At 42.2% G+C, this 26,459-nt stretch overlaps 1 protein-coding gene across 2 annotated transcripts in view; it reads left to right on the top strand.

Annotated features, from left to right (window-relative positions):
* gpbp1l1 (GC-rich promoter binding protein 1-like 1) overlaps nucleotides 1-26,459 on the top strand; it is a 95,794-nt gene that overhangs the window by 25,052 nt on the left and 44,283 nt on the right. Inside the window, exons 2-4 of one of the 2 annotated variants that reach the window (XM_043699127.2) lie at nucleotides 10,403-11,233; nucleotides 13,730-13,848; nucleotides 23,455-23,590. In XM_043699127.2, the coding sequence (XP_043555062.1) occupies nucleotides 13,786-13,848; nucleotides 23,455-23,590 (199 nt within the window). In that variant the 5' untranslated portion in view covers nucleotides 10,403-11,233; nucleotides 13,730-13,785. The remainder of the gene's footprint in view (nucleotides 1-10,402; nucleotides 11,234-13,729; nucleotides 13,849-23,454; nucleotides 23,591-26,459) is intronic. The other variant, XM_043699128.2, reaches the window with a different exon arrangement.

Raw genomic sequence — 26,459 nt, 5'->3', positions numbered from 1 at the left:
TTCTGCTAATTTCTTGATCATTTGACCAGAGTTTTTGTTTTCTTATGAATGCTTTTTCCATTGGCTCCCACAATGATTTTGCATTGAACTTTTAAATACAAGTAATATAATGAAAGGATAAAGAAATCTATTTAATATCTTGAAGCATTGCAGATGACCAGATCCTAGTGACTAAAGTAGCAGATGATCTCCATAACAATACTTGTAGATAGAATGAACAAATGAAGCAGTGAAAGCCTACAGAATTGAAATAAATGTTTAAATAAGAGACACCATCTGTGAAGATTGTAAATAACAATGGTGGAATGTGGGACTCATATTAATAGAGTCATACAGGATGGGAACAGACCCTTTGGTCCATACCGAACATAGTCCCAAACTAAAGTAGTCCTGCTCCTGGCCCATATCCCTTCAAAGCTTTTCTATTCATGAATCTATTCAAATGTTTTTTTAAAAGAAATAGTTCACAGCTGGAACAGATACCACAATTTAAGTACCTGGTATGCCAATTGTACTACTCAAGATGGTTACAAAGATTGTTGAACTCGGCCCAGACAATCACAAAGGCCAACCTCCCATCTATAGAATCCATCTACCAGGCTGGCTGTCAAGGAAAGGCCGCCAGCATTCTTAAAGATTCATCTCACCCTGGCAATGTTTTTCTACAACCTCTAGCATCAGGGAGAAGATACAGAAGCCTGAATACACGTACCAGCCCGTTTCACAGCAATTTCTACCCTACTGTTGTTAGAATACTGTATGGACTCACAAACTGTTAACATTGGCCTGTACCTGCATTTTTGTTTTTGCCGCTGGTTACTTTCTATTTACGAGCTATGCTACTGAACTATGTGATCTGCTTATATTGCTCGCAAGACGAAGCTTTTCACTGTGACAATAAATTCAATTCAATGCTGGGAAGCATCTGGTCAGAGGTTGGTAAATGTCATGGACAAATGGGCAGCACGGTGGCTCAGTAGTTAACACTGTTGCCTCATAGCGCCGGGGACCCGGGTTCGATTGAAGCCTTGGGCAACAGTCTGTGTGGAGTTTGCATATTATCCCTGCGTCTGCATGGGTTTCCTCCAGGTGCTCTGGTTTCAATTAGCCATGCTAAATTGCTCATAGTATTAGGTAGTCAGGGATAACTTTATGGGAATGGGTCTGGATGGGTTACTTGGGCTGATCGGCCTGTTTCCATACTTTTAGGGAATCAAATCTAATCTAAAATTAGAGGTAAAGTGGTAGTGGAAAAGACTACATTTTCAAAATATAAGTAAATGCTGACCATAATGAACAGAGATCTTAAGAAAATAATCAACTTGACTGTATTTTGGAGTATCTTGAATGGAATGTGGTTCTGGAACAGAATAGGCAGGTCAGCTGGAATGAATATCAGTACCCTAGAGTATGGTGAATGCTGGGACATAGAGTAAATTGAAGGAGCAGACAGACTGATTTTTAACGAGAAATTAGTTGAAGGGTTATGCACTTTGGACAGGAAAGTGGAGTTGAGGCCAAGATGAGATCAGCAATAATTATATTAAATGCTATTGCAGGCTTGAGCTGATTTGGCTACTCTTGCTCTTAATTCTTTTGTTCCTGTATTAGAGCATGAAGAAGTTCTCAGATGGAAGAAAAAGTGCAACAAAGTAATCTATTGCATGAGGATTGGCTGAAGGTGTGATTGAAGGAAGATTAGAGGGTTGTGTATGAAGAGGAGGAGGAGAATGATGGGCTTAGACAATTTGAAATTGAAAGTAGAGGACACTTATGGGCATGAGCTTGTGAAGTGATGAGCATCTTCCCTTGGGCAGGCTACTACATTATGAAAATGATAGTGTTCCTGTGCATTTGCTGGTTTGTCTGTTTGTGTAGTGGAGAATGAGTTTGCAAGTTGCTGCACATGGCAAATTGCTTTGTTTCATGCTGGAGATAATATACATTGCAACTAAAATACAAGGTAGGTAGATATTTAGCAAATGGATGATGTGTCAATTGAAATGGTGGGTGGTATTAATGGTACTGAAATTCTTAGGATGTTTACCGTGTTGGAGCTGCTAGAAAAATGCAAGTTTTGTTAAATATTTCAGTTGCACACAGCCAAGCAAATGGACAGTGTTCAATAAAATGCCCTTTAGGTAATACAGAAACTTTGTGGAGTCTAAAGGTGTTTCTACCAACAGCATTTACGACATCTGTGTAGTTGAGAGTTTAATTCTGGTGAATCTTCCTGGTGCTCGGTATCATTGGGAAGTAAGTTGAAGATGGTCATGCGATGATCATCCTTGGTATTTTGACTCTTCACTTCAGTCTGTTTGTTCTTGGGATGTGGGTTTCACTAGCATTTATTGTCCATCCCTTACTATTATTGAGAAAAATCTGAGCAGGAGTAGACTCTGCTTTGCCATTTGTTATGATCAGAGCTGATCGCCCAACTCAGTAGCCTATTCCTGCTTTCGTTGATCCCTTTAGCCCCAAGTACTGTATCCAGCTCCTCATTAGAATCGTACAGCTTTCTGCTTTGAACTGTTTTCAGTGGTGTTTACTCCTATACTCTTTGGCACAAATATTGCTTGATACTTAGTGGCTGAAGCTCATATATAATAAGTTCCTTGATACGTACAGGCATTTATGATTTCAAAGAGTTGAAGACTGAAATTATTAGAAAAAACTTTACCTGTCCTTCTTTCGGCAAAAGCAGCTGACTGTAGTTGAATCTTGGATGTTATCTTCAGGAACTCCTGCAATGATATCTTCAAACTTAGATGGTTTGCCCCCTTTGTGTCAAGTATGACTCCAAGCAGTGGAAGGATTTCTTCTGATATTAATTAATCTCAATATATTTTATTTCAAAGTTTTCAGTAATTGTAAAGCATATAAACAGACCTCTTGGTCCAACTAGTCCATGCCAACCAGATATTCTAAATTAATGACGTCCCATTTGGCCCCTATCCCTCTAAAATTTTATTCATATATCCAACCAGATGCCTTTTTAAATTTTGTAATTGTAACAGCCTTCATCACTCCATCATTCTGGTAGCTCATTCCATACACGCACCACCCTCTGTATGGAGAAGTTGCCCCTTTGGTCCCTTTTAAATCTTTCTCCTCTCACCTTAAACTTATGCACTCTAGTTTTGGACTCCCTACACCCCAGGAAAAAGACCTTGTCTATTCACCCTATCAATGCCCCTCATAATTTTAGTGCAGAGTAGGGTAGCTTTTTATTTATCATTTCTACCATACACAACTGATACTGTACAAATGAGATAGCGTTCCTCCAGGACCGAGGACGCGACATAGACAGCACAAACTACACAATCGTACGTTGTACAAAGTGCAGAAGAAGTGCAAAATGCACAAGTTATAGTGTAAAAGAAGAATGATAAATAATCGATATATTTCTAGCAGCAGTTTGAAGTCATGCAAACAATTTACGATAGGAGAGAGTCCAATCATACTGTGTTAAGGAGCCTAATGGCTTGGGGAAAGAAACTGTTGCACAGTCTGGCCATGAGAGACTGCATGCTCCGATATATTCTGCCAGATGGCAGAAGGGAGAACCTCCTATAAGGTCGCCCCTCAGCCTCTTGACACTCCAGGAAAAATAACCCTAGCCTATTCATCCTCTCCTGAAAACTCAAACCCTCTGACCCTGGCAATATACTTGTAAGTCGTTTCTGAAGCTTTCAAGTTTCACAACATCCTCCTTATAGCAGGGAGACGAGAAATGAACACCGTCTTCCAGAAATGGCCTCGCCAGTGTCCTGTGCAGCTGCAACATGACCTCCCAACTCCTTTACTTAATGCATTGACCAATAAAGGCAAGCGTCCCAAACACCACCTTTGTTATCCTGTCGACCTAGGACTCCATTTTCAAGGAACTATGAACCTGCACTCCAAGGTGTCTTTGTTCAGCAACACTCCCTAAGACCTTACCATAAAGTATCTGCCCTGATTTGCCTATCCAAAATGCAGCACCTCACATGATTCGAAATGAAACTCCATCTGCCACTCCTCGGCCCACTAACCCATCTGATAAGATCTTGTTGTTCGTGGTTAGCAGCAACCTCAGTACATTATTATTGACTGGAAGGTGTTGGAAATATATAGAACGTATAATTTCAAAGCTCTTGTTAATGCTTGCGTAAAAGAGAATGAAATAACTGTCAGGATGAGCAAGTTTCACAAGTGATAGAATTGGAATGATTCCAAATATTACAAATAATCATTTCCATCAGTTCATATCTGTCGGTTTTTTGTAAATGATTGATCTGGTTTTGCCCTGATGACTGACTTGTTTCATTCCTGAGAGAGCTTTTAATAGGACACAAGAAATAGATGCGCTTGTCCCACCATTCTGCGATTATGGCTAATCTGTACATAGCCTCAACTCATGTTTTCTTTTTCTAGCTCCTCATAGCCCTCAACTTGCTGACTTTGTTTTTGTAAAAATCCATCTATCTCCACTTTCAGCATTTTCAGTGATCTAGCCTCCACACCTGTCTGTGGTAGAGAGTTCCAGACACTTGCTACCCTCTGCAAGAAAACCAGTTCCTTGGTGAGATTATATAGGATATGAGCAATAAGGAAAGAGTTACGTTTTGAGAAACAAAAGATTCAGCTAGCATTACTGAGATCAGATAAGAACTTGCAGTAACCAATGGGGTGCTGGAGACTAAGGTAGTGGGTTGACGAGGTGAAAAAACGCTTTTTCGTAAGATAAAGTTGCATTCAGTATGTAAAGTCAGTTAACTCAGTGAAACGTATTCATTATGTGAAGCCAGTTAACAAGGTTAAGAACATTAATTGTGTCACAGTAGATGGGCTTAATCTTTACTATTGACACTCGCTGATTGGGTGACTGTTACAATCAATATGTATGTTGCCTTATCTGGATGGTCCTCCCTGTAAAATGATTATATAATTCATTAAGAATCTGCTGTTCCAGAGAAGACCGAGAACTCATGTCTCTCTGAACATGGGCGATCGTTCTCTCTCCCTCCAGGGCCCGGAATAAAGATGAAGGAGGTAAAACTATACTGTGTCTCTGAGCGTTTTGCTTCGACTGAGGCAGAACGGGAGGACGATTTTGGCATAGTTGGCAAGATTCAAACAAATAGTTATGATTAGATCACCCAGAACATTGGTATCTCGAGACGGACAGGCGCACCAGCTAAGATTTTAAACCTTGGTCCCTCTTGATATTCCTGTGTGTCGGAAACAGTCCCCTCGTTCAATCGCTCTCTATGCTACAGACTCCTTGAACGATAATTAGTTCAGTCGAGAGACACATGCCTGCAAGTATACTAACAAACAGAGGTTCAAATCCTCTGTGCTGTTTTGGGGGGGTTAATTGAGGTTCGAATCCCCGGGTTAATTTGAAGTTTGAGTCCTCCGCGCTGTATTGGGGTTCAAATCCTTCACTGTATTGGGGTTCAAGTCCCCTGGATTAAATTGAGGTTTGAATCCTCCGCGCTGTATTGGAGTTCGAGTCATAGAGATGTACAGCATGGAAACAGACCCTTCGGTCGAACCTATCCATGCCGACCAGATATCCCAACCCAATCTAGTCCCACCTGCCAGCTCCCGGCTCATATTCCTCCAAGCCCTTCCTATTCATATACCCATCCAAATGCCTTTTTAAATGTTGCAATTGTAGCAGCCTCCACCACTTCCTCTGGCAGCTCATTCCATACACGTACTACCCTCTGTGTGAAAAGGTTGCCCTTTGGGTCTCTTTTATATCTTTCCCCTCTCACCCTAAACCTATGCCTTCTAGTTCTAGACACCCCCACCCCAGGGAAAAGACTTTGCCTATTTACCCTATCCATGCCCCTCATAATTTTGTAAACCTCTATAAGGTCACCTCTCAGCCTCCGCCGCTCCAGTGAAAACAGCCCCAGCCTGTTCAGCCTCTTCCGGTGGTCCAACCAATGTCCCATACAGCCGCAACATGACCTCCCAACTCCTGTACTCCATATTCTGACCAGTAAAAGAAAGCATACCAAACGCCGCCTTTACTATCCTATCCAACTGTGACTCCACTTTCAAGGAGCTATGAACCTGCACTCCAAGGTCCCTTTGTTCCTTTCTCTTTGTTCAGCAACACTCCCAAGGACCTTACCATTAAGTGTATAAGTCCTGCGAAGATTTGCTTTCCCAAAGTGCAGCACCTCGCATTTATCTAAATTAAACTCCATCTGCTACTCCTCGGCCCATTGGCCCATCTGATCTTATTGTAATCTGAGGTAACCCTCTTCGCTGTCCACTACACCTCCAATTTTGGTGTCATCTGCAAATTTACTAACTGTACCTCTTCTGCTCGCATCTAAATCATTTATGTAAATGACCAAAAGTAGAGGACCCAGCACTGATCCTTGTGGCACTCCACTGGTCACAGGCCTCCAGCCTGAAAAACAACCCTCCACCACCACCCTCTATCTTCTACCTTTAAGCCAATCTGTATCCACATGGCTAGTTCTTCCTTTATTCTGTGAGATCTAACCTTGCTAACCAGTCTCCCAAGGGAACCTTGTTGATAAATTGAGGTTTGCGTCTTCCACGCAGTATTGGGGTTAGGGTCCTCTGGGTTAAATTGAGGTTCAAGTCCTCCATGCTGTATTGGGGTTTGAGTTCTCTGTGTTTTATATGGGATTCGAGTCCTCTGATTTTAATTGAGATCTGAGTCGTCTGTGTGCAGTTGAGATTCGAGTCCTCTGTGTTTGATTGGGATTTAAGCCCACGGGAGGAGTAAAGTGTGCAAGGGATTCAAGTTCCCGAGTGGCAAAATTTGAGACTGCTTGAGTCTGTGTTCTGGGGGAAGAGAGTGGCTTGGACTGCGGCGTCGTGTGGTCTGCTGCAAGGGCTTTCTGTTTTTATAAGTGTAATTTCAGTTGTAATGTGAAAAGATTAAATTGTACTATCTTTCTGGACGTTAACAACAGTATGTGATGGATGGCAGTTATAGGAAGGGGGGAAAGTCTCAGATACAGTCACATAGATGGGTTAACTCCAGGAAGGGTGAGAAAGGTCGGCACCTAGGGCAGGAGTCTTTTGTGAATATACCCATTTCAAACAGGTATGCTGTTTTGGAAAATGTAGAGGGTGATGGATTCTCAGGGGAGCATAGTACGAACAGCCAAGTTTCTGGGATTGAGACTGGCTGTAATGCAATGAGGGGTACGTCAGCTTCCAAGAGATCAATTGTGTTAGGGGATTCTGTAGTCAGAGGTACAGACAGACGTTTCTGTGGCCAGCAGACAAAAGCAGAATGGTGTGTTGTTTCCCTGGTGCCAGGATCAAGGATGTCTCAGAGAGGGTGCAGAATGTTTTCACGGGGGAGAGGGGCCAGCAAGAGGTCATTGTCCACATTGGAACCAATGACAAAGGAAGGGAAAAGGTTGAGATTCTGAAGGGAAATTACAGAGAGTTAGGCAGAAATTTAAAAAGGAGGTCCTCCAGGGTAGTAATATCTGGATTACTCCCAGTGCTACGAGCAAGTGAGGGCAGGAATAGGAGGATCGAGCAGATGAATGCATGGCTGAGGAGCTGGTGTGTGGTAGAAGAATTCATATTTTTTGGATAATTGGAATCTCTTTGGGGTAGAAGTGACCTGTGCAAGAAGGACAGATTACACTTAAATTGGAAGGGGATAATATACTGGCAGGGAAATTTGCCAGAACTGCTTGGGAGGATTTAAACTAGTAAGGTGGGGGGGAGGGGTGTCACCCAGGGAGATAGTGAGGAAAGAGATCGATCTGAGGCGGGTACAGCTGAGAACAGAAGAGAGTCAAACAGTCAGGGACAAGGTAGGACTAAAAAATGAAACTGCATTTATTTCAATGCAAGGGGCCTAACGGGGAAGGCAGATGAACTCAGGGCATGGTTAGGAACATGGGACTGGTATACCATAGCAATTACGGAAACATGGCTCAGGGATGGGCAGGACTGGCAGCTTAATGTTCCAGGATACAAATGCTACAGGATGGATAGAGATGGAGGCAAGAGAGGAGGGAGGAGTGGCATTTTTGATAAGAGATAGCATTACAGGGAAGATATTCCCGGAAATATATTCAGGGAAGTTATTTGGGTGGAACTGAGAAAGGGAAGGCTGGTAGGTATAAGGAATGCTGGATGACTAAAGAAATTGAGGGTTTGCTTTAGGAAAAGAAGGAAGCATATGTCAGGTTGAGACAGGATAGATCGTGTGAATCCTTAGAAGAGTATAAAGAAAGTAGGAGTATACTTAAGACGGAAATCAGGAGGGCAAAATGGGACATGAGATAGCTTTGGCAAATAGAATTCATGTGAATCCAAAGGGTATTTACATATATATTACGAACAAAAGGATAACTAGGGAGAGTATAGGGCCCCTCAAAGATCAGCAAGGCAGCCTTTGTGTGGAGCCTCAGAAAATGGAGGAGATACTAAATGAATATTTTGCATCAGCATTTACTGTGGAAAAGGATGTGGAAGATACAGACTGTAGGGAAATAGATGGTGACATCTTGCAAAATGTCCAGATTACAGAGGAGGAAGTGCTGGGTGTCTTGAAACGGTTAAAAGTGGATAAATCTCCAGGACCTGATCAGGTGTACCCGAGAACTCTGTGGGAAGCTAGAGAAGTGATTGCTGGGCCTTTTGCTGAGATATTTGTATCTTCGATAGTCACAGGTGAGGTGCCGAAAGACTGGAGATTGGCAAACGTGGTGCCCCCACTGTTTAAGAAGTGCAGTAAAGACAAGCCAGGAACCTATAGACCAGAGAGCCTGAAGTTGCTGGTGGGCAAGTTGTTGGAGGGAATCCTGAGGGACAGGATGTACATGTATTTGGAAAGGCCAAGGACTGATTCGGGATAGTCAACATGGCTTTTTGCGTGGGAAATCATGTCTCACACACTTGATTGAGTTTTTTGAAGAAGTAACAAAGAAGATTGATGAGGGCAGAGCAGTAGATGTGATCTATATGGACTTCAGGAAGGCATTCGACAAGGTTCCACATGGGAGACTGATTAGCAAGGTTAGATCTCATGGAATACAGGGAGAACTAGCCATTTGGCTATAGAACTGGCTCAAAGGTAGAAGACCGAGGGTGGTGGTGGAGGGTTGTTTTTCAGACTGGAGACTTGTGACCAGTGGAGTGCCACAAGGGTCGGTGCTGGGCCCTCTACTTTTTGTCATTTACATAAATGATTTGGATGTGAGCATCAGAGGTACAGTTAGTAAGTTTGCAGATGACACCTAAATTGGAGGTGAAGTGGACTGCGAAGAGGGTTACCTCAGATTACAACAGGATCTGGACCAGATGGGCCAATGGGCTGAGAAGTGACAGATGGAGTTTAATTCAGAAAAATGCGAGATGCTGCATTTTGGGAAAGCAAATCTTAGCAGGACTTATACACTTAATGGTAAGGTCCTAGGGAGTGTTGCTGAACAAAGAGACCTTGGAGTGCAGGTTCATAGCTCCTTGAAAGTGGGGTCTCAGATAGATAGGATAGTGAAGAAGGCGTTTGGTATGTTTTCTTTTATGGGTCAGAGTACTGAGTACAGGAATTGGAAGGTCATATTGCAGCTGTACAGGACATTGGTTAGGCCACTGTTGGAATATTGCGTGCAATTCTGGTCTCCTTCCTATCTGAAAGATGTTGTGAAACTTGTAAATATTTTCTGAACCCTTTCAAGGGTGTTATCAGGGTTGGACGATTTGAGCTATAGGGAGAGGCTGAACAGGCTGGGGCTGTTTTCCCTGGAGTATCGGAGACTGCGGGGTGACCTTATAGAGGTTTATAAAATTATGAGGGGCATGGATAGGATAAATAGACAAAGTCTTTTCCCTGGGGTCGGGGAGTCCAGAACTAGAGGGCATAGGTTTAGGGTGTGAGGGGAAAGATATAAAAGGGACTTCAGGGGCAACATTTTCACGCAGAGGGTGTATGTGTATGGAATGACCTGCCAGAGGAAGTGGTGGAGGCTGGTACAATTGCAACATTTAAAAGGCATTTGAATGGGTATATGAATAGGAAGGGTTTGGAGGGATATGGGCCAGGTGCTGGCAGGTGGGACTAGATTGGGTTGGAATATCTGGTTGGCACGGATGGGTTGGACCGAAGGGTCTATTTCCATGCTGTACATCTCTATGACTCTATGTTCACATGCTAGTAAACCTGCATACTCTACACCTGGGAGTCAAACTTTCTTAGAGCTCCTCTGAAGCTTTACCCTGGGGCCATAGACAACTGAGTTTCCTCATGTTACCATGAAATAATATTATGTAATATTTGTTTTTCTTTGTTTATCTCTTTTAGATAGAGTATTAACAAAACCATGCTGCTCAAGAACATACAGTTCTTTAAAGAATTCTCCAGCTAAATAATTTTTATTGTTTTGCTTTATTGCAGGTACTACTGGAAATGAGAGGGTTGCATTGAATGTACCAGAAAAAGCATTTTGTTTTGCTGCAGATGAAGAAAAGAAATAGAATCATTTACATAATTTGTCAGTTTTAATATGGTCAGCTCTGAAATATAAAAATCAAAAGTAAATTTGAAAGTGTTGTAAAGATTGGCCTATGTTTTTGAAAAATTCTTGTAAGGAGATAGAAGCATTTTAATTTTTTTTATTGTTTTGGTTGGCTGAATATTTGGATATGTTAAGGTAGATGTTAGACACACTTATGCTGGGTGGCAGCTATTCAGATACCTTTAAAATCACTGTAAGGACTTTTAAAAGTACACACAGTGTATCCTAGACACAGCTATAAAATGATGGATATGGGAAGAAGCAAAAGAATGTTAAGACTAAATTTGTGAAGGTGAAAATCTAGTAAATTCACAAAATATAATCTGGGTACTCCTTTATTTTTGGGTATGTTGTAATCAAATCATTGTTGACTAGAGACTTAGTCATTTTGTTATTTTATGTAATATATAATTTTTTTCCCTCCTCTGTGTGACACAGAGAACATTAATGAAGTGAGCGTAGTTCTTCTCAGTTAAAAACAATTAACTTTTAAATTTTAAGATTATTCTGTATACTTGGGAAAGACTGACAATAAAATGAACAGCTGAGGGGGTTTGAGGTGTAGGCAAGCACGGAGTGCTGCTTCTGGTGCTTCACTGACCAGATCACCCTGCAAGCCCTTTCTACAGTGTTCAAATCTGCCTTGAAGAGATCAGGGAGCTCCTGTACTGGACACATCAAAGCTGAGGGCCCACAAGTTCTGCTTGGAGGTAAGTTGTTTCTTCATGACCATGTGGTTCAAACTTTTGAAAACTGAATTTACTTGGCAGTTTTCAAACAGTGCACTTGTTTTCTGTTAAATCATAATTTTGTGTAAATTTCTGATCTTGAATGTAAGATACTAGAAATAGTGAAATCTCTGCATCAAATGAGTGTTTCTTCCCTTGTTATAAATAAGCATGAAAATACCAAGGCACTGATGTCTGTACCAAATGTGATTTTGAAAATTGTTCTTAAATTGATCTTAATTTAACTCAGTGAGAGAGTTTGGTCATAAAGTACTGCTCGTTAGTCGTAGCTATGTTCAGTTATTGTCAAGTGTAAAATGTTTCACAGTATGAGGATCACCTTGGAATAATTTGCCATACCATGAAAGCTTGCTATTTAGTTAATCAACACCAATAAAGTGCTTTTCGTGCTATTGGATATTTCCACGTCGCTTCACAGAACCATTTAAAAAGCAAAATTAGAGCGTTGTGGGATTGACAGCGATTAGAGGGAGGTTCACTGAGATCAGTCAGTTGGCTCCTTTTTATTTCTTTAAGAAATGACTGCGCTAACCTATACTATATTTCATAATAGTCCTAATATTCTGTCCAGTGTACAGTAAACAGATTTTTAATACACATGTACTAATGTCACAATCATTATATTTCTATGTGTGGGACATTGAGTTATGTATGGAGCATTCACTCTTGGTTTCCAGTGGCACCCAAAAGAAAACTAAACCTCTCATGGAATTTAAAATGTTTCATTTTAAAGATTGATATCTGATCTGTTTGACTTTCTGTCTTATAACCCTTCCTCAATATTCATTCTTGTACATTCCACAGTATCCACATTCCACTGGAAGAGGGGTTAGAAGGTTGGGTGAGCAAGTTTGCGGATGATACGAAAGTCGGAGGAGTTGTTGACAGTGAGGAAGGATGTGGCAGGTTACAGCAGGATATAGAGAAGCTGCAGAGCTGGGCAGAAAGGTGGCAAATGGAATTCAATGTAGCTAAATGTGAGGTGATTCACTTTGGGAAGAATAACAAAAAGATGGGGTACTGGGCTAATGGTCGGATACTTGGTAGTGTGGATGAGCAGAGGGATCTTGGTGTCCATGTACACAGATCTCTGAAAGTTGCCACCCAGGTAAATAGTGCGGTGAGGAAGGCATATGGCGTACTGGCTTTTATTGGTAGAGGAATTGAGTTCCGGAGTCCTGAGGTCATGATGCAGTTGTATAAAACTCTGGTGCGGCCGCATCTGGAATATTGTGTGCAGTTTTGGTCGCCATACTATAGGAAGGATGTGGAGGCACTGGAACGGGTGCAGAGGAGGTTTACCAGGATGTTGCCTGGTATGGAAGGAAGATCGTATGAGGATAGACTGAGACACTTGGGGCTGTTTTCATTAGAGAAAAGAAGGTTTAGGGGTGACTTGATTGAGGTGTACAAGATGATTAGGGGGTTAGATAGGGTTGACAGTGTGAACCTTTTCCCGCGTATGGAGTCGGGTATTACAAGGGGGCATAGCTTTAAATTAAGGGGGGGTAGATATAGGACTGAAGTTAGGGGTAGGTTCTTCACTCAGCGAGTCGTAAGTTCATGGAATGCCCTGCCAGCAGCAGTGGTGGACTCTCCCTCTTTATGGGCATTTAAGCGGGCATTGGATAGGTATATGGAGGATAGTGGGTTAGTATAGGTTAGGTGGGCTTGGATCGGCGCAACATCGAGGGCCAAAGGGCCTGTACTGCGCTGTATTCTTCTATGTTCTATCTGTGTTCAGTTTCACTCGTACAAAAAGCTTTTGTTTTGGAAGTATTAACAAAATAAACAGGGGGTTTTTGAACTCCGCCAGTTACAGTCCAGTAAATGCCAACAAATTCACTTCCCATCTTCTCAAAAAAAAAGACTGAGTAATCACGTAGCCTAGCCCGTTAATTTATCAAGGGATTGGCCCACTTATTGTTCCATAATCAGTTGTTGCACTTAACTGCAAGATTTTGATTTTTTTTCGTGATTTTTTTTCTCTTCAAAGTTAATAATCATACAACACCAGATGATCGTCCAACAGGTTTATTTAGAAGTACTAGCTTTCGGAGCACTGCTCCTTCATCAGTAGTTGTGGAGTATAAGACTCCACAACCACTTGATGAAGGAACAGTGCTCCGAAAGCTAGTGCTTCCAAAATAAATGTGTTGAACCTGGTGTTGTGTGATTTTTAACTTTGTCCACCCCAGTCCAATGCCGACTCCTCCACGTCATTTCTTTCTTCGAACTTCAGCAGTCTCTGTTGAGATTAGCTCCTGTGAGTGAATGCTTATTTTGCCCAGATTGTTATTTTATTTCATAACTTTAAAGTAGTAAATTACTCACTGAAGAAATTGATATGACAAATCACTTGAATCATGAAAAGAGTAAGCCCATTCTCAGCAGTTACACTTGTGTATTTGTTGAGATACTTGCTTCATCCCTTCTTTACACCTTTTTCTTTTGCAGGATCCTTGCCATGAGGTTTGATGCCTCACTTCGTTGACAAAAGTCATTGGACCTAAATGGCGCAGCATGACTTTGTTCCTGCTTGGCTTAATTTTCCAACATCTCAATCTTCAAACAAGGTATAGTACAATATTTAACCCTTTAGATTTTATGTTGTTTTAAGTGGTCAAGCAATATGCCCTTTTAAAACTTTTGTTCTTGCTTCATAAAGCCTGTTGGCCTCCAGCTTGGAAACCCTTTGAGTTATAAATGCTCATCCCATTCCAGTAACTCAAACATCTTCAGTTTTAGTCTGTCCACGTTTTGTAGCCATGCCTTTAGCTACCTAGGCCCTAAGCTCAAGAGTTCCCTCCCTTCCTTAACTTTTCTGCATCTCTTGCACTGTTTCTTCCTTTAAGAGGTTGTTAAAGCTTAACTCTTTTACTAAATCATTTGCTTGCTCATCGTCTTATGAAGGTCACTGTCCGTTTTTGAAGCGCTCTGGACCATTTTATGATGGGAAAGAGCATTTAATTCATCAGTAAAGCGATGGAATGTGTCATCAACTGTGCTATCAAGCAGCATCTGCTCAACAATAACCTGTTCAGTGACTCATTACAGCCTTAGTTCAAACACTGACAGCTGAATTCCAGAGGTGAGGTGAGAGTGATAGTCCTTGACATCAAGGTTAAGTTTGACTGAATGTGGCACCAAAGAGTCCAATCAAAACTGGAATCAGTGGGTATCAGGGGACAAGTTCTCTGCTGCTTAGAGTACCTGGCATACAAGAAGATGGTTGTGGTCGTTGGATGTTAGTCATCTTAGCTCCAGGATATCTCTGCAAGAGTTCCTCAGGATAGTGTTGTAGGCCCAAGCATATTCAGCTACTTTGTCAATGACCTTCCCTCCAAGATAAGGTCAGCATTGGGAATATTTACTCATGTTCGCATAGTGTTTAACACCATTTGTGATTCCTCAGATACTGAAGCAATCCATGTTCAAATGCAACAAGATCTGGACAATATCCAGGCTTGGGCACACAAGTGGCAAGTAATGCCATACAAATGCACAGGTGATGACCATCACCAATAAGAAAATGTAACCACTGCTCCTTTACATTCCATGGTGTTACCATCACTCAATTCACATTCTTGGGGTTACCATTGACCAGACACTCAACTGGACTCGCTACATAAACAGTGACTACATAAGTAGGTCAGAGGCAAGGAATACTGTGATGAGTAACTCACCACCTGACTTTGCAAAACCTGTCCATCAGCTACAAGGCACAAGTCAGATGTGAGATGAAATATCAATCTCCAATTATCAAGGTGCAACTCCAACAACACTTCAGGTTGAAACCAAGTAGGACAATGCAGTCACATTGATTGACACCATATTCACAAACATCCACTCCCTGCACCACTGATGCTCAGCAGCAATGTGTATCATCTACAAGATGCATTGCAGAAATTCACAAAACATCCTTAGACAGCACCTTCCAAACACAGGACCACTTCCATCTAGAAGGACCAGGGCAGCAAGTATGTGGGAACACAACCACCTGCAAGTTCCCCTCCAAACCACTCACTATCTTGACTTGGAAATATATCGCCGTTCCTTCACTCTTGCTGGATCACAATCCTGGAAGTCTGTCCCTAACAACATTGTGGATCAACTCAAGGCAGGTGGACGACAGCAGTTTGAGAAGGCAGCTCACCACCACCTTCTCAAGGACAACTACAGGCAATAAATGATGGCCAGCTAGTGACACCCACAACCCACAAATGAATTTTAAAAAGTACATTATGAAAATCTGTGTTCCCTGACTTTCTATTCCTAACAACTATCTGAAGACCATTCACAACCTTGCTGCTGTGTTTGACCCTGAGATGATGATTTGACAATATCACAGCTTGGATTGAGTGAATCCTTGATAAGTATAAGGGCAGTAGGAGTATACTTAAGAGAGAAATCTGGAAGGCAAAAAGAGGGCATGAGAGCTTTGGCAAATAGGGTTTTGGAGAATTGCAAAGCAATTCTACAAATACATCAAAAGAATCATCAGGGAGAGAATACAGCCCCTCCAACCTCTCACCCTCACAATGCGCAGCCCTCCAATCCCTCTGCTCCAATCCCAACCTCACCATCAAGCCAGCGGATAAAGAGGGCGCAGTGGTAGTCTGGCGCACTGACCTCTACACCGCTGAAGTCAAACGCCAACTCGAGGACACCTCCTTCTACCGCCCCCTCGACCATGACCCCCCCCCATCGCCATACCATCATCTCCCAGACCATACAGAACCTCATCACCTCAGGGTCTGTTTCCATCTCTATGACTCTGTATACTTGAGGTCCTCAGCATCACAGGTGCCCATGTCTGGCCAATTAGATTCACATCACCGGGTATCAAAAAAGGCTGAAGGCATTAGATAGTAAAAAGGCTATTGGCCTTGAAATCTTTTTTTTTAATAGTACTGAAGGTTTCTGTTCTAGAACCAGCCACACCCCTGACCGAGTTGTTCCAGTGCAGTTACTGCCCTGCGATCTAACCAGTAATGTGGTAAACTTTGCAGATATGTCCTGTCCACAAAAAACAGAACAAATCCAATCTGATCAATTACTGTCCAATCAATTTACTTTCAATCATCAACAAAATGTTAGGAGATGTCGTCGCAATACTATCAAACTGCACTTACTCAGTAATAATCTGCTCACTGACACTCAGTTCGACTTCTATCAGACCCAGCTCCTGACCTCATTACAACCTTGGTACAAACCTGAACAAAAGAGCTAAAGTGAGGATTATTATATTTGACATCAAGGCAGCAATTGACTATATGTCGCATCAAGAAACCATAGCAAAACTGGAGTAAATGGGAATTGGGAGAAACTCTCCACTAGTTAAAGTCATGCCTAGCACAAAGGAAGATGGTTGTGATTATGAATATCAGTCATCTTTGCTGAAAACATCTGTGCAGGAGCACTTCAGGGTGATGTTCTTGGTCCACCCATCTGCAGCTTCTTTATCAGTGACCATCCTCCCCCCCCATCATAAGGTTAAAAATGGGAATATTCACCAATGATTTGTGCAATGTTCGGCATCATTTACAACTGAAATATTGAACTAGTCCATATCCAAATGCAGCAAGACCTGAGCAATATTAAGGTTTGGTTGATAAGTGCTAAGTAACATTTGCACAATGCAGATTCCAGACAATTACTGTATCTAACAAGAGAATCCCACCATCGTTCCCCCATTGCCACCATCCTGGGAGTTACCAGTGAAACCACCTATTTAAATACTGTGGCTACAAGAGCACATCAGAGGCTGGGAATTTTGCAGCAAAGACTTACCACCTGACTCCCCACAGCTTTTCCAGTATTGACAAGGAACAAATCCGGATTGTGATGGAATAATTCCCACTTGCCTGGATAAGTGCAGCTCTGCCTGAACTCACATAGCTTGACATCATCCAGGGCTAAGCAGCCTGCTTGATTGCTACTTCCTGCATTACTGAAGCTAAATAGAACCATCTATTGGATGTACAGAAGTATACTAAAGCTCCTTGTACAGCACCTTTCAAACTCACAACCATTACCATCTTGAAGACAAGAGTAGCAGAGAGATAGGGACACCCCACCTGCAAGTTCCCCTCCAAACCATTCATTATCTAAACTTGGGAACAATATCACTGATCATTCATTATTGCTGGATCGTTATCTTAGAATTCTTTTCCTTTCCACTGTGAATTTGCTGACATTGTATTGATTGTGCATGACCAGCTTTATTTTCCTGACTTTTGCTGTAATTCAATATTTTTAGCTTTTTTAAAATTTACTTTTCATTCTATAATAAATATCAAAATGGACATTGTCGTTTTCAGTTGATTTTTTCTGAAAATTCTCAAACTCTTCTGCGTAGATCAGTTTTTAAGAAAAGCTTCCTGCCAATGTTTAGAACATAGAACATTACAGCGCAGTACAGGCTCTTCGGCCCTCCATGTTGCGCCGACCTGTCATACCAATCTGAAGCCCATCTAACCTACACTATTCCATGTACATCCATATGCTTGTCCAATGACAACTTAAATGTACTTAAAGTTGGCGAATCTACTACTGTTGCAGGCAAAGCATTCCATACTCTTACTACTCTCTGAGTAAAGAAACTACCTCTGACATCTGTCCTATATCTATCGCCCCTCAACTTAAAGCTATGCCCACTCGCCGTCACCATTCTTGGAAAAAGGCTCTCCCTGTCCACCCTATCTAACCCTCTGATTATCTTATATGTCTCTATTAAATCACCTCTCAACCTTCTTCTCTCTAATGAAAGCAGCCTCCAGTCCCTCAGCCTTTCCTTGTAAGACCTTCCCTCCATACCAGGCAACATCCTAGTAAATCTCCTCTGCACCCTTTCCAAAGCTTCCACATCCTTCTTATAATGTGGTGACCAGAATTGTACACAATACTCCAAGTGTGACCACATCAGAGTTTTGCACAGCTGTAGCATAATCTCATCGTTCCGGAACTCGATCCCTCTATTAATAAAAGCTAAAACACTGTATGCCTTCTTAACAATCCTGAAAACCTGGTGAGAACTTTCAAGGATCTGTGTACCTGGACACCGAGATCTCTCTGCTCATCTACCAAGAATCTTACCATTAGCCCAGGACTTTGCATTCCGGTTACTCCGACCAAAGTGAATCACCTCACACTTGTCCGAATTAAACTCCATTTGCCACCTCTCAGCCCAGCTCTGCAGCTTATCTATGTCTCTCTTACCGACAACATCCTTCATCACTATCCACAACTTCACCGACCTTAGTGTCGTCTGCAAATTTACTAACCCACCCTTCTACGCCCTCGTCCAGGTCGTTAATAAAAATGACAAACAGTGGACCCAACACCGACCCTTGCGGTACACCACTGGTAACTGGACTCCAGGATGAACATTTCCCATCAGCCACCACCCTCTGTCTTCTTTCAGTAAGCCAATTACTGATCCAAACTGCTATATCTCCCACAATCCCATTTCTCCGCATTTTGTACAATAGCCTACTGTGGGGAACCTTATCGAACGCCTTGCTGCAATCCATATACACCACATCATCCGGTTTACTCCCATCTACCTGTTTGGTCACCTTCTCAAAGAACTCAATAGATTTGTGAGGCACGACCTATCATTTACAAAACCGTGCTGACTATTCCTAATCAAATTATTCTTTTCTGGATGATTATTAATCCTACCTCTTATAACCTTTTCCAACACCAGGATTGTCTCTACTCCCCTTCTTGAACAGGGGAACCACATTTGCTATCCTCCAGTCTTCTGGCACTATTCCTGTAGACAATGACAATTTAAAGATCAATGCCAAAGGCTGAGCAATCGCTTTCCTGGTTTTCCAGAGGATCCCAGGATAAATCCCATCCGGCCCAGGGGACTTATCTATTTTCACACTCTGCAGGATTTCTATTACCTCTTCCTTGTGAACCTCAATCACACCTAGTCTAGTAGCCTGTATCTCAGTATTCTCCTCGACAACATTGACGTTTTCTAGAGTGAATACTGTTGAAAAATATTCATTTAGTGCTTCCCTTATTTCCTCTGACTCCACACACAACTTCCCACTACTATCCTTGATTGGCCCTAATCTTACTCTTGTCATTCTTTTATTCCTTAAATACCTATAGAAAGCCTTAGGGTTTACCCTGTTCCTATCCGCCAACAACTTCCCATGTCTCCTCCTGGCTCTTCTGAGCTCTCTCTTTAGGTCTTTCCTGGCTACCTTGTAACCCTCAAGCGCCCTAACTGAGCCTTCATATCTCATCCTAACATAAGCCTTCTTCTTCTTGACCAGAGATTCCACTTCCTTCGTAAACCACGGCTCCCGCGCTCTGCAGCTTCCTCCCTGCCTGATTCTTATCTAGGACACACAGTAGCTTTTCCTTGAATAAGCTCCACATTTCTAATGTGCCTATCCCCTCCAGTTTCCTTCTCCATCCTATGCTTCCTAAATCTTGCCTAATCGCATCATAACTGCCTTTCCCCCAGCTGTAACTCTTGCCCAGTAGTATACACCTATCCCCTTCTATCACTAAAGTAAACATAACAGAATTGTGATCACTATCACCAAAGTGCTCACCTACTTCCAAATCTAACACCTGGCCGGGCTCATTACCCAATACCAAATCTAATGTGGCTTTGTCCCTTGTTGGCCTGTCTACATCCTGTTTCAGGAAGCCCTCCTGCACACACTGGACAAAAACTGATCCATCTATAGTATTCGTTCTATAGTGTACCCAGTCAATATTTGGAAAGTTGAAGTCCCCCATGACAACTACCCTTTCTATCTCACTCCTATCGAGAATCATCTTTGCTATCCTTTCCTCTACATCTCTGGAACTAATCGGAGACCTATAGAAAACTCCCAACAGGGTGACCTCTCCTTTCCTGTTTCTAACTTCAGCCTATAGTACCTCAGTTGACGAGTCCCCAAACATCCTTTCTGCAACTGCAATACTGTCCTTGACCAACAATGTCACACCTCCCCCTCTTTTACCATCTTCTCTGTTCTTACTGAAACATCTAAATCCTGGAACCTGCAACAACCATTCCTGTCCCTGCTCTAACAATGTCTCCGAAATGGCCACAACATCGAAGTCCCAGGTACCAACCCATGCTGCAAGTTCACCCACCTTATTCCGGATACTCCTGGCGTTGAAGTAGACCCACTTCAAACCAACTTCTTGCTTGCCGGTGCCATCTTGCGTCCCTGAAACTTGATTTTGAACCTCCCTACTCTCAACCTTTTCTATTCTCGAACTACAATTTTGGTTCCCATCCCCCCGCTGGATTAGTTTAAACCTACCCCAATAGCCTTAGCAAATTTTCCCCCCAAGATATTGGTACCCCTCTGGTTCAGATAAAGACCATCCTGCTTGTAGAGGTCCCACCTCCCCCAGAAAGAGCCCCAATTATCCAAGAATCCAAAACCCACCCCCCTGCACTATCCCTGTTGCCACGTGTTCAACTCCTCTCTCTCCCTATTCCTTGCCTCACTAGCATGTGGCATGGGCAACAAACCAGAGACAACAACTCTGTTTGTCCTAGCTCTAATCTTCCATCCTAGCTCCCTGAATTTCTGCCTTAAATCCCCATCTGTCTTCCTACCTATGTTGTTGGTGCCGATGTGGACCACGACTTGGAGCTGCACCCCCTCCCCCTTAAGGATCCCAAAAACACGATCAGAGACATCACGAATCCTGGCACCTGGGAGACAACACACCAACCGTGAATCTCTCTCGTTCCCACAGAACCTCCTGTCTGTCCCCCTAAATATGGAGTCCCCAATGACTACTGCTCTGCTCCTCTTCCCCTTTCCCTTCTGAGCAGCAGGGATAGACTCTGTGCCAGAGTCCTGTGCCCCACTGCTTTTTCTGGTAAGTCATCCTTCCCAACAGTATCCAAAATGGTATACTTATTGTTGAGGGGAATGGCCACAGCGGATCCCTGCACTGCCTGCCGGTTCCCTTTCCGTCCCCTGACTGTAACCCATTGGCCTTTTTCTTGTACCTTAGGGGTGACTACCTCCCTGTAACTCCTTTCAATAACCCCCTCTGCCACCCGAATGATCCGAAGTTCTTCCAGCTCCAGCTCCAGTTCCCTAATATGATTTTCGAGGAGCTGGAGTTGGGTGCACTTCCCGCAGATGTAGTATACAGGGACAGTGGTGACCCTTACCTCCCACATTCTGCAGGAGGAACATTCAACTGCCCTCACCTCCATTCCCACTATTCTAAATTCCAAAAGAGACTGATGAAAAATAAGGAATAAAAAGTAAACTCGTTATCTTACCAATCTGGCGCACAGGTCCTTTTTCTTTGGTTAGAGGATGAGGATGGGCGGGAGACACTACCCGAGTAGTGTTTTGGGTAACGCAACCACACAAATAATGACTTCCCAGAAGTCTTTTGCTCCTCCCTCTCAGCAAATGGAGGACCGACTCCTGTGGTAAGTCCCTTTTAATGCAGGAAAACACACCCTTCCCGGCAGCCCTCACTTCACCTCTCCTCGCCGCTCTGGCAAAATGGAGGAATTTTTCTTTCTTAATGAGTTTTGAGCAGATTTGTAGCTCAGGATGAGGTACCGGATGTAAATTTGCCTGCTGAGCTGGAAGGTTTCTTTCCAGATATTTCGTCAACATACTAGGTAACATCATCAGTGTGGCTCCGGTGAAGCGCAGGTGTAATGTCCAGCTTCATGTTTATGTGTTTAGGTTTCCTTGGGTTTGTGGCATGATTTCCGGTGTTGGTGATTTCATTTCCACTCTTTTTCTCAGAGGATGGTAGATGGAGTCCAAATCGATGTGTATATTTTTAGGTTAGATTCCCTACAGTGTGGAAACAGGCCCTTCGGCCCAACAAGTCCACACCGACCCTCTGACAATTGCCCACCCAGACTCGTTTCCCTACATTTACCCAGATATATTTCCCTACATTTACCTCAACTACTACACCTAACACTGGGCAATTTAGCATGGCCAATTCACCTGACTTGCACATCTTTGGCTTGTTGGAGGAAACCGAAGTACCTGGAGGAAACCCACGCAGACTCTGGGAGAATGTGCAAATGCCACACAGACAGTCGCCCGAGGCAGGATGAGTTTGTTGAAAGAGTTCCGGTTGGAATGCCACACTTTGAGGAATGTTACCTAGTATGGTGACGAAACGTCTGAAAACAAACTTTCCAGCTCAGTGAACAAACTTGCATCCAGAATTTTTCTTTGTTTTTCCAGAAAGAAATGCCTTTATTCTCGGTGGACCTTGAGATAAGCCGATGTGGCACTCATGATAGTATATATTCTGCATTGTGATGTCCATATATAACAACCTGTGAATTGACATCACAAGCATGTTGTGTGTGCACATGTCTGTGTCAGGAGCTAACTTGACTTCAAAGTTTTAAGTAAACAGTTCGAGTTTTAAGTGATATTATAGACCATGTAGCAAAGCAGATGAAATTAAACTTGGATGCTTCTCAATCCCAAGAAACCTCAAATCAAAACAAGCTATCAGAAATGTTAAATGTGCTTAAGAGCAAAAAGGTTTAGTAAGTACTTAACCCAACCAATATATTGTACATCAATGATTGTCAGTGAAACAAAATTGAAAGTCTTCATATTTCATGTAAATTTGCTGCTCAGTTAATATGAAATTAAATTATTTATTGTGTTAGACTGTGAATTATGCGTTGTATTGCTGATTCATGGAAGCCTGCGTTGCATATTTCAAATTATGGTATAATGGTTGATCATAGTTCTAATGTTTAATAAAATTGCTATGCCAGCATGCAAGTTCTATTTGTTAAACATTCTATTCTGTTGATGACACTTCAAATGCACTCAGAAATTTCATGTTTCTTTCAACAAAAGTAAGAAACAATTGGTTATTTGTAATCTGTAGGGAAACTTGGCAAAGCAGTTACTGAAGTTGGAATGCTATTGTTCTGTGAGTGTAGAGTAAAACAGACAAAAAGCCTGAACATTAACTATTTTGTTCGACTCAGAATTTCTCCAGCAGTTCGTCTTTGTGGCCTTAAAAAGTCAGAGCTTCAGTAGAGCAGCAAAGTACTCATAAATTCGATTTCTCACAGGTTTATAGCTATCTGAAGCAGAACTAGTGAATATGCTACTGTAAAAAGCACAGTTCATTTTACTATTTTTTTGAATACTTGTTTTATGCAGTCCTCTTCTACCAGTGAGAAACACAGTGATCATTTTGCTCGAGGTGATGGTCGTTTTGGCGTAAATCGTAGAAGGCACAATTCCTCAGATGGATTCTTTAGTAATGGTCTACTGCGAGCTGCTGGAGGTAGGAAAGGTACAATTTAACAATCTTAGACATTTCTAGCTTGCCAGATGAAAATTTAGAAGGAAAAAAATCAGTCACAGACAACAGTACAAAATGCTTTGAGTTATTTGGTTGTTCTTTTCTCAATTTTACAGTTGCCAGCATATGTACGTAGCGTAAGCCAATTCTTTTAATTTGAAACAAGTAATGGATGAGTAGAAACCTACTAGAATTCAAATATATTACATTATCTAACATATTCGGATGTACGTTCCTTTCAATTTGTACCAAATAAAAATGAAGTGATTTGTAGTGACATGCTACCTGATTCATAGATGATAATTTATTTGTTATAGAGCTTGTAATAAGGTAGCCTGGACCTTAACTTTTTCTTTAAAGGTTAAAGGTATGTACCACTTGCAATTTGATTGGTCAAACTACTCAACGTTAATCAAAACACAGTTTATTTGAACACTATAGTTAAAATACAAGAAAAGAAAGAGGAATTTGGAATAGCTCAACTCTATTGGAAAATTTAACAGTAAATAGATACAGTAACTATTCCAGTATAATAACGCCCTATTAACATACTCCTGGCAAAAACGCAATTCAAAATAATAGACCTTCTCATGTGCAATCCAGTCAACAAGAAAAAAAAACATGTAGCGATTTCCCCAAAGAGAGAGAAAGAGTGTAGCAGCCAGGAGAGATTCACTGCCTTCCAACTCTGTTGAGACCCCAGCAACAATTGCCGAAAGATCTTGGATCTGTGAAATCTTTACCACCCCAGTCAGGCTGCATCTATTGTTCCAACTTCTTAAAAAGAAAGCCCCACTGCCTTAGAAGTTCTTTTATCTTCGCATAGACTGCTACAAACCAGTACCCCAATCTCTCTGCTAAAGAAACCAGTGCATAACACACATCTTAAAGCCACAGCATTGTCACATACTTAATAGTGGAAATAATAAGGGTTTGTGACAACCTCTGCATAGTAATTTGCCAGCAGTGTATGACCTAATAATTGTAAAATTATGCTTTGTTCATCTGACCTTGTTACTTTTCAATTGAAGTATAATACTGACATGTATGACATCAGGTTTATGACGAGCATTAACTGTATATGTAATAGAAAAATCAATTTTAATGAAATTTGGTACCGATCCTTGGAACTGACTTTTAAATTTGTGAACTTAATAAATTTTTTATCCCAACAAATGGCACCAGTGATCAAACCACTCAATATTGCGAAAATAAAACAAAGAATTATAGATGCTGGAAACTCAGCAGGTCTGGAAACATCTGTGGAGGAAGAGCAGAATTAATGTTTCTGGTCTAGAGTCAGAGAGTCATAGAGATGTACAGCATGGAAACAGACCCTTCAGTCCAACCCGTCCACATTGACCAGATATCCCAACCCAATCTAGTCCCACCTGCCAGCATCCGGCCCGTATCCTTCCGAACCTTTCCTATTCATATACCCATCCAAATACCTTTTAAATGTTGCAATTGTACCAACCTCCACCACTTCCTCTGGCAGCTCATTCCATACACATACCACCCTCTGCGTGAAAAAGTTGCCCCTTACGTCTCTTTTATATCTTTCCCCTCTTGCCCTAAACCTATGCCCTCTAGTTCTGGACTCCCCCACCCAGGGAAAAGCCTTCACTATTTATCCTATCCATGCCCCATATTATTTTGTAAACCTCTATTATGTTACCCCTCAGCCTCCGACGCTCCAGGGAAAACAGCCCCCGTCTGTTCAGCCTCTCCCTATAGCTCAAATCCTCCAACCTTGGCAACATCCTTGTACATCTTTTCTGAACCCTTTCAAGTTTCACAACATCTTTCCAATAGGAAGGAGACCAGAATTGCACGCAATATTCCAACAGTGGCCCAACCAATATCCTGTACAGCTGCAATATGACCCCTCAACTCCTGTACTCAATACTCTGACTGACAAACGAAAGCATACCAAACGCCTTCTTTACTATGCTACCTACCTGCGACTCCACCTTCAAGGAGCTATGAACCTGCACTCCAAGGTCTCTTTGTTCAGCATCACTCCCCAGGACCTTACCATTAAGTGTATAAGTCCTGCTAAAATTTGCTTTCCCAAAATGCAGCACCTTGCATTTATCTGAATTAAACTCCATCTGCTACTTCTCAGCCCATTGGCCCATCTGATCAAGATCCTGTTGTAATCTGAGGTAACCTTCTTCGCTATCCATTACACCTCCAATTTTGGTGTCATCTGCAAACTTACCAACTATACCCCTTATGCTCACATCCAAATCATTTGTATAAGTGACAAAAAGTAGTGGACCCAGCACTGTTCCTTAGAGATCATAATCCTGTGATTTCTGGCCAACTCTGCCACCATCAGTGGGATGCCACCACCAGACATACAGGCCCCTCTCTCTTCCTTTATCAGAATTCCACTGGGTTTTCTTTCCAGGACACCCTGTTCCACTTCTCCACTCCCAACACCTCCTCACACCGCACTGTACCTTCCCACGTAATTACAGAAGGTGTAACGCATGCCCTTTTACTTTCTCCCAGTTCACTATTCAAGGATCCAGAGATATCTTTCAGATGAAGCAGCAAATCACCTGCATTTTTTTCAATGTAGTCTGCTCTATTTTTTGCTTGTGGTCTCCTCTGCACTGGGGAGATGAAACTCCAGCTGGGCTACTGTCCACAAAACTAACCCTGAGCTTTCGGTTACCTGCTACTTCAACATATCACAGTGTTCTCTGACCAGCATGTTTGTTTCAGGTCTGCTGCAGTGGTCTATTGATGCTCAATGCAAGCTCAAAGAAGAGCTTCTCATTTTCTGCTTGGGGCCTTGCAACCTTCAGGACTCATTATCGAGTTCTCGGGAATTTTAGGGATTTAACAC

This window comes from Chiloscyllium plagiosum, unplaced genomic scaffold (assembly GCF_037043375.1).
Source record: "Chiloscyllium plagiosum isolate Xiang-an unplaced genomic scaffold, Cpla_swu_hap1 HiC_scaffold_9, whole genome shotgun sequence".
In the NCBI taxonomy this organism is placed as follows: domain Eukaryota; kingdom Metazoa; phylum Chordata; class Chondrichthyes; order Orectolobiformes; family Hemiscylliidae; genus Chiloscyllium; species Chiloscyllium plagiosum.
The sequence above is the reverse complement of the archived record's forward strand: the minus strand, read 5'-3'. Positions and strand labels throughout refer to the sequence as shown.